The sequence below is a fragment of the Porcisia hertigi genome, chromosome 5, assembly GCF_017918235.1.
Source record: "Porcisia hertigi strain C119 chromosome 5, whole genome shotgun sequence".
Classification (NCBI taxonomy): domain Eukaryota; phylum Euglenozoa; class Kinetoplastea; order Trypanosomatida; family Trypanosomatidae; genus Porcisia; species Porcisia hertigi.
Genome location: NC_090564.1, coordinates 429,981 through 438,302, shown reverse-complemented (window position 1 = coordinate 438,302; position 8,322 = coordinate 429,981). Strand labels below are relative to the sequence as shown.

At 46.3% G+C, this 8,322-nt stretch overlaps 3 protein-coding genes across 3 annotated transcripts; 2 read left to right on the top strand and 1 right to left on the bottom strand.

Moving 5' to 3' along the window:
* Positions 1 to 1,827: 1,827 nt before the first annotated feature.
* JKF63_07447 (uncharacterized protein) lies at positions 1,828 to 2,670 on the bottom strand (the record flags this gene model as incomplete). Its single annotated transcript, XM_067903385.1, has 1 exon — positions 1,828 to 2,670. One exon carries the CDS (start codon positions 2,668 to 2,670, stop codon positions 1,828 to 1,830), a length of 843 nt encoding a protein of 280 aa, XP_067759695.1.
* Positions 2,671 to 6,047: 3,377 nt separating this feature from the next.
* JKF63_07446 (uncharacterized protein) lies at positions 6,048 to 7,247 on the top strand (the record flags this gene model as incomplete). Its single annotated transcript, XM_067903384.1, has 1 exon — positions 6,048 to 7,247. The coding sequence occupies one exon, from the start codon at positions 6,048 to 6,050 to the stop codon at positions 7,245 to 7,247; it is 1,200 nt and encodes a 399-aa protein (XP_067759694.1).
* A 433-nt stretch (positions 7,248 to 7,680) lies between these two features.
* On the top strand, positions 7,681 to 8,097 carry JKF63_07445 (uncharacterized protein; the record flags this gene model as incomplete). Its single annotated transcript, XM_067903383.1, has 1 exon — positions 7,681 to 8,097. The coding sequence occupies one exon, from the start codon at positions 7,681 to 7,683 to the stop codon at positions 8,095 to 8,097; it is 417 nt and encodes a 138-aa protein (XP_067759693.1).
* Between the last annotated feature and the right edge of the window lie 225 nt (positions 8,098 to 8,322).

Here is an 8,322-nt window from a genome sequence, read left to right as displayed (position 1 = left end):
GGGGAGGGAGGGAGGGAGGGGGGGATTATGGTTGAAGTAGTCAAGCGCAGATGGGGCAGGAATGCGGTGTAGATAAACTGCTTCGTGTTCTCCCAAGGGGACGAGTACCAAAATTACAGAAGGTAAAAAAAAAGTGGGAAATTGGAAGCAAGAGACGATTCTGATTTATTTTCGGTGACAGCAGAACAAAATAAATTCGAAGAGAAAGATGAATAGTGGAACTATAAAGGGGGGGACATGTCAGCGTACTGTTGTGAGGCTGCGTGTGCACCAACGCTTTTTTGGCATGTCCCTGTTGCCGTCGGTGTGTGGTCATGATTAAAGGTGTCCGAGTGAATCTGGCGCGTCCCGTTCGTCTCCATCAGAGGGGTTATTTTTCAATGAGTTCGTGGCGGCAGAGGTTGCTCCACACTCTGCCTTTCGCTGAGACTGCACGTTATTTGGCGGGCCGGCACATTCAGCGGGACGGGACGGTGTACACGTGCCTGGGAAGATAGGCTCATAGTACAAAGGTCTGAGAGGACAATGGGGGGAAAGAGAGAGGGTGGAAAGGGGAATCCTAGACACCCGACGCAGACAAACAGACAGCCTACTTTCCCACAGCCCACCCCAGCGCAAATGAAAAGTGCGGCGTCAGACTCGTCGCGCGGAATGAGGTGTATGTGTTTTTGTTCTTGACCAGTCAGCGAAAGCACCGGTGACCAAACATTTTTCAGAAAACACGTGTGTTTGCTTTTTCTCCCCGCGGGGGGACATGAAGGTGAACATCTGTGGTTGTAAAATAATCTTCAAAAAAAAAGTATATGTACACATATATACACATGCGTAGGTCTGCGATGGGATGGGGAGAGAGAACAGAAGAGGAAGGGGGTGGGAGGAGGTGGGAGGAGGTGGTAATGGTGGTGGCGTGTGTGTATATATAGAGTACAACAAATACAGAAAAAAATATGAATAGATGAATGCACCAATAATATATATATATATAAGCAACTAGAAAAGAAGGCATCAAATTACATGGGCTCTTTGAGAGGGAGGTAGAAAAAAAATCGAAAAAAAATAAACCGGAAAAAAAGATGATAAGCTGAGAAAAAAAGAGGCGACGACGGCGGCGAAGACGAGAGCAGAAAAGTGCTGAAGAAAGAGGAAAAGGGGGGAGAGAAGCTAAGCATTTGGTGATATATATGTGCGTTTTCACATGTGTTCAATTCCTTTTGGTTTTTTGTTTTTCTTTTTTCTTTTTTTTTTGCGACGATCGAGGCACAATGTGCTTGCTCTAAAGCAAAATAATAACGTGTTCTTCTCGCCGCTGTAAATCCATCTTTTGGTTGTCTTGTTCCGCTTGGGGGAAGGTGGTGTGTGGTGGTTCTCCAACCTCCCCAAAACATTTTCAAAGACAGCGAAAGGAGACGGGGGGAGGGGGTTGTGCACGTGAAAGTACATTTTTTTTACCTCAGTTTATCCTTTCGTGCGACATCTCTTTTTTCCCGCTCAGCAAAAAAGCACAAATAAAGTCAGACAGGGGGCAGAACCAGTTTTTTTTTTAGTGTGTGTGTGTGCACAAGTAGCAAGAAGCCCGCAGCAGCGAAGGAAGGAAGGGAGGGAGGGAATAAATGAGTATACATACATGTGTATATTTATATAGAAACGTGAAAAAACACGGAAACCATCTTCGGTGGAAAGCAAAAACATGAATATTATACATATACATATATATATATATATATATATATGACATTACAACTGGAGTTTACAAAAAAAAAACGTCACAGCACGACACGAGAGTGGCATCAAGTCGATGCTCACTGAAAACACGATGGCCTCTGATCCTCAGAAGATCAAAGAGCTGGCAACGAAAAAAAAGACAACGTGAGCAATTCCGATCGTCACCGTTTGCGCGCTGCTGGCAACACGCGCGGTGGGGCAATAGAGCATGGAAACCAGATCGCAAGAGCGTGTGCAGCCTACAACGGTGCCACGGTCCATGGCGTTGGCAGCAGCCACCAGGTTCGGTTTATCGCTCCACGAGTTTGGCATACACCCGCACAGCCGATTCTCGGTGATATCCAGTGATAGGGTATCAGGGAATGTAGACCAGGAAGAAGCGAACGAGCCGCGCAAGTTGTTCTTTGCAAACCTGGCCTGCACAAGGTTCAGCATGCCAGTAACGTCCCAGCTGGGAAGATCTCCGCAAAAATACGCGTTCGAGAAATCGGCAGACACCAAGTTAGTTAGACGACCGAGCTCAGAGGGAACCTGGCCGCTCAGCCCCGTCCTACTGAAGTCCAAAAACCTCAGAGTGGTGATAGTCGACCACGACGCGGGAATCGTGCCAGTGAAGCGGGTTTTGCCCCTCACGGAAATACTGGTGATCTGAAGATCTGCGCCATTGATAGTGCTGCCCACCTCAGGTAGCGTGCCAATAAAGTTGAAGCCTGCTGACTGCACCCCATCCAGGCGAATGCTAATGGTGCTGGTCTTTGAGTCACAAAGGATACCGGAGCGAGCGCAGAAGTTCGGGTTCATCCAAATGATCTGCAAGTTTGGAATCGCCTCGATCCACATACCCAACCATGCCTGGGTGGCCGCATTAAGGGTGAAGGACTGCCCATGACCTGGCGCTGCCACGATAAGGAGACCAACAACAACCAACGCCGCTCTTATGAGAGACATATCAATATGAGCTGTGCAATTTCCACCCAAACAAAAAAAATGCAGGGGGAAAAAAAAAGTATATGAATGGAGAAAGGAGGAAAAAAGGCAACGGTGTGTTATGAACACCATAACGGATGTGACTGTGTATGTATGGGAGGTGGGTGAGCAAGAGGCCAAAATGAGTGGAACGAGAGCACGTTTGAGAGAGGTCACTTGCTTTTTCTTTTGTCACCACAGAGGAACACTCAATTGAGGAAGGGTTGTACTGCAACACGATTCTGCAGTATCGCACAAACAACCCTTAATTGTGCTTTGCGTACACACGATTAATCGTCAGGACGTCAAAAAAGTGACGAGGGGTACGAAAAGAAAAAAAATTGACCCTTGACAAAATCAGGAAAAAAAGGAGGAACTCCGTTTACATTCTCAACCGCAACTTATGTGCTGTTTTTTCTTTTTGGCCTTGCTCTTCGAGCTCTCTAGGCTAAATCAAATTTGTGCGCCAACTTTTTTGCGTTGGACGCAAAAACAGCAATCATCAGTTATATCCACGCATAATCATCGAATTTAGAGATCGGTGCGCTACAAGCATCAAATTTGTGCGCCAACTTTTTGCGTTGGACACAAAAACAGCAATCATCAGTTATATCCACGCATAATCATCGAATTTAGAGATCGGTGCGCTACAAGCATCAAGTTTGTGCGCCAACTTTTTGCGTTGGACACAAAAACAACAATCACCAGTTATATCCACGCATTATCATCGAATTTAGAGATCGGTGCGCTACAAGCATCAAGTTTGTGAGCCAACTTTTTGCGTTGGACACAAAAACAACAATCACCAGTTATATCCACGCATAATCATCGAATTTAGAGATCGGTGCGCTACAAGCATCAAGTTTGTGCGCCAACTTTTTGCGTTGGACACAAAAACAACAATCATCAGTTATATCCACGCATAATCATCGAATTTAGAGATCGGTGCGCTACAAGCATCAAGTTTGTGCGCCAACTTTTTGCGTTGGACACAAAAACAGCAATCATCAGTTATATCCACGCATAATCATCGAATTTAGAGATCGGTGCGCTACAAGCATCAAGTTTGTGAGCCAACTTTTTGCGTTGGACACAAAAACAACAATCATCAGTTATATCCACGCATAATCATCGAATTTAGAGATCGGTGCGCTACAAGCATCAAGTTTGTGCGCCAACTTTTTGCGTTGGACACAAAAACAGCAATCATCAGTTATATCCACGCATTATCATCGAATTTAGAGATCGGTGCGCTACAAGCATCAAATTTGTGCGCCAACTTTTTGCGTTGGACACAAAAACAGCAATCATCAGTTATATCCACGCATAATCATCGAATTTAGAGATCGGTGCGCTACAAGCATCAAATTTGTGCGCCAACTTTTTGCGTTGGACACAAAAACAACAATCATCAGTCATATCCACGCATTATCATCGAATTTAGAGATCGGTGCGCTACAAGCATCAAGTTTGTGCGCCAACTTTTTGCGTTGGACACAAAAACAGCAATCATCAGTTATATCTTCGCGTGATGTGCAACGTGATGTGCAACGTGATGCGTACCTTGGAAAGCTGATAAATTAATGATCCCCTCAGCGAAGCGGTCCCATCGAAAATGTCGCGGTATTCGAGTGGAGATGAAAAAGAAAGAACAACTTATGACATTGTCGTGCGAAACAGGCGCAAGGCGAACATCCCTTTACTATTTTTCCTCAAAGACATTGTCAGCAGAGCTAAAGACAATTGACCTAATCGACGGTATATGACAAGAGCGCGGGATAGAAATTTCATTCGCTTCATTCCCGAAAAGTCGAGCTCACCCATATTACACAAAGGCAACATACTTTCAATGACAAAACTTGAAGAAACTGCAGAGGCGCCACTCGTTGAACACTGGAAAGTAGTGCCATAGTCTAGAGATCGCATCAGCCATTTCGTTTATCGCTGAGCTAGTAAAATCTCCCATGTGGATCTTTTTATGGCGATCTTCCGCACAATTTTGCTTGACATCTTCAGACCTCAACGGGAAAAAAAAGTACATCACAGAAGATCTGTGCGTCGGCCGTTACAACAACCCTCTCACTATCGGTTGCCCAAGACTGACGAGTCAGTCCTAATGAGTGTGCCCAAGTAATCTCAAAAGTATCAAATGTGGTGATACTCCACACTTTTGGTGGACCCTCTAAAAAGTGACTGGATGCAAACGGAGAAGCCCTAACACCGCTGCCGTTCCAACAACTTAGCCAGATTAGCCACAGAGAAGTTCGTAGCCGTCGGGTTGAAAAGTCACTCCGTAGATAATTACGAAATTGGTTGTCAAATTCCACTGTCTCGATATTCCTGTGCTGCGAAGATTTTCGCGGGGGGGGCATGCCCCCCCCCGCCCGCAGGAACGCCCGTGCGACCCACGCCGAGGTTTTCAAACACCTGTATGTCGCCAATGTAGCGTGCTGCTTCTCCCCAAACGACCACAAACTGCTTCATAAGAGGAGATTATTTCGAGGCATCTGGCATTCAACATTGCAAGGCTCAATGGTGGGTTAGCGGCACCTTGTATCATGAGCCAATGGAGTCAATGCAGATTGTGCCTTGCATCCCCTCACAGCATGCGCTTTGGACATTATAGATCTGTATATTGTATGTTTTTTCTGCCGTACATTACTTTCGTCCTCCATACTTGCGAATGCTCTGGATGGGATTACACCACGTCAGGCACGGGAAGACGTTTGAGGGAGGAGCACGTCCCCTTATTTTGAAGCACAGACCTTCATGCACACCTTCTTGCCTCCGCCTAAGACGTTTTTGTCTACTTTGCAAAGTGGAATGCCCACTGTAATTCTGTCAAAAAGATGTCTTGCTCACAGCAGAGATGTTTTTCTCGCTCACTTCCCCTTTGCTCTGTATCTCAGGAGGTAGCAGCCTCCTTTTTAAAGTTATCAGAGATGTGCTTGTCACTGGAGATAGCACCTTGGTACACGAGCAATTTTATTCTGACCCCACACACACACACACACGGCAGTGGTGGATCTCTCTAAGCTGCGACAATGGATCTGGGAGACAAAAATTAAGCTGAAAAACATTTTTTTGAGAGTCGTGGGAAATGATCGGGCTATTTGCACTGTTTCTCACACCCTTTTAGAAAAACTATGCAGAGGCCTCCACTGTGGAATTCTTTCAGTAATTACACCAAAGCAAATGCAGTCCCCTCTTATGTGCGGCTTTTCTGTCACCCCAACAGCTCCTCTGGCACCAAACCATACCAACGACTGAATCTCGTACTCTTTTTCTCCTCAGGGTTTCGTTACCTTTTGCCTCAATTTGTGAGCACTTACATTTTCACCTGGCAGACTCCAAGACCTATGTTCTCAAACCTTGATGAAGACAAGAAGACGCGGCTGAGGGAAAAGCTACTTCAAGCCGCTGCCGCACCCTCACAAGTCCCCGCGCCCCCTAGGTCCAACAGTGAAAGCGATGATGAAACAGAAGTACCACCACAGCACAGTGCGAGCACGAACCACGCATCGGAACAACTCGCGATTAATGCCAAAAGCACTGAAATTGAAATTGCTAACATTCGGCTGTTCACCCTCGTCGATCTCGACTTCAATCAGCTCACCGAGTGCAAGATCCTCTCTCTGCGCAAAAATCTCATTCATGAACTTTCTGCCTTCCCACAGCACCTGGCCGAGCGGCTTACTGAGCTAGATTTGTTTGACAACAAGATCAAAAAGGTTAGAGACTTTTTCGACTCGGCGTTGGTACAAGATGCGGTGACTGGATCTCTCTCGAAGCAAGCATTCCCACACGCATTTCGCTCTCTGACCAAGCTTGATTTAAGCTACAATCAGCTACGCAAAATATCGGGACTAGATTCACTCGGCGCGACGCTCAAGGAGCTTTATCTTGTGGAAAACAAGATTAAGGTTATCGAGGGGCTTGACAGTCTCGTTCACCTGGAACTTCTCGAATTGGGTGGGAACCGTATTCGAGAAATCGGGCCTGGGCTCGCTAACCTTCGCTCTTTGCAGAGCCTGTGGCTTGGAAAAAACAAAATCAGCAGTATTGGTGACGCACTTCACAATCTTCGCGAACTGCGGAGGCTAAGTCTTCAGGCGAATCGGCTCACCTCCATAACAGAAGACGCCTTCAAAGAAGATCACAACCCATTTCTCTTGGAGCTGTATCTGTCCGAAAACGGTATCATTAATATCGAGCATCTGCCCTTGCACTCCCTACATCTGCTTGATTTCAGTTTCAATCCCATTGCTACAATCAATGAAGCCGTTGTTAATCCCACCAACATGCCTGAACTAGAAGAATTCTGGTTGACGGATGGCAACATCAGCGATTGGAGCGAAGTCGAAAAATTTAGCGGCTTTTCAAAAACGCTTCGTACCATTTACGTAGAGCGCAACCCCCTCGAGCAGGATAAACGCTACAGGGATAAGGTTTACATGATTCTGCCATTTGTGACGCAGATTGATTCGTGGCCGGTACTCAACAAAGAAAACCCGGAGGCTGATCGCCTGATTCAACGAAGAGTCTCGTCGGACAAATGACATTTTTTTTTTCGCTGTACAAGTGTGTGCTCCTTTTTGTTCTCCTTGAAGCATGCTTATTTCCACTACGCTGTTAATATCATTGAGTAGAACGTGAAGTAAAGGGCTTGTATTGCCGAGACTGGAACCTGCCCTTGTCATACGCCAGCGAATTTTCTGGGCGGGTTAGCGTCCATCTGCACTTCAAGTGGTTGTGATAGGATAGGTATCGACTTTTTTTTCTGTTTGCAGACGCAAACCCTTCTGTCAGGCCTTCACATCCGATGGATTTGCGGTAGTATGCATGACTAAACAGCACCTCGTGATTGCAAACACTTCATCCTTCCCACCTTTCTCTTTTCCTCTGCAAAAGAAATTATCCTCCCTCCACACAGCCATATACATTCCTCCCCCTTGTTTATTTGCCTCCACTATCCAGAGAACCGCTACAACCATGCAACAGGTACATCCGGATATTAAGAAGCTCAACGATCTTCTGAGGCCGATTCTTAAAGAGCTGCAGGAGATTGGCGACAAGAAGGGCAAGCTTATCGAAGCCCGCCGTCAGCTTGGGGGGCAAAAGAACGAAAACGAACTAGTGCGTGATGAGTTGAATAAACTGGAGCCTGACGCAACAGTTTACAAGCTTATCGGCCCTGCTCTCGTGCCACAGGACCAGAGCGATGCGAAGACGATCATTGGCAACCGTCTCGACTACATCAGCGGCGAAATCAAGCGCAGTGACACCAGCATCGCCGAACTAGATAGAAAAGAAGTGGAGCTGCAGAAGAAAGCACAAGATCTGTACCGCAAGATGCAGGAGCGCCAGGCGCAGCTTATCCAGCAGCAGCAGCAGCAACAAGAGCACTAGCAACGTTCCTCGATGAGCCACTGCCGACTTGTAAAACAACTCCTCCTCCATGAGCTCATAGATCCCAACTCCCTCTCTTGTGTAGTAAGCTCTCTAAGTCAAGGCAATCACAAAAAAAAATGTGAACACTGGTACAACGCTGTGTGTTAATCAAAGCAATAGTATCGGTGGGTAACAAAATTACTTTTATGTGATTCACTCGCCTTCAACGGTATCTCGTCTACG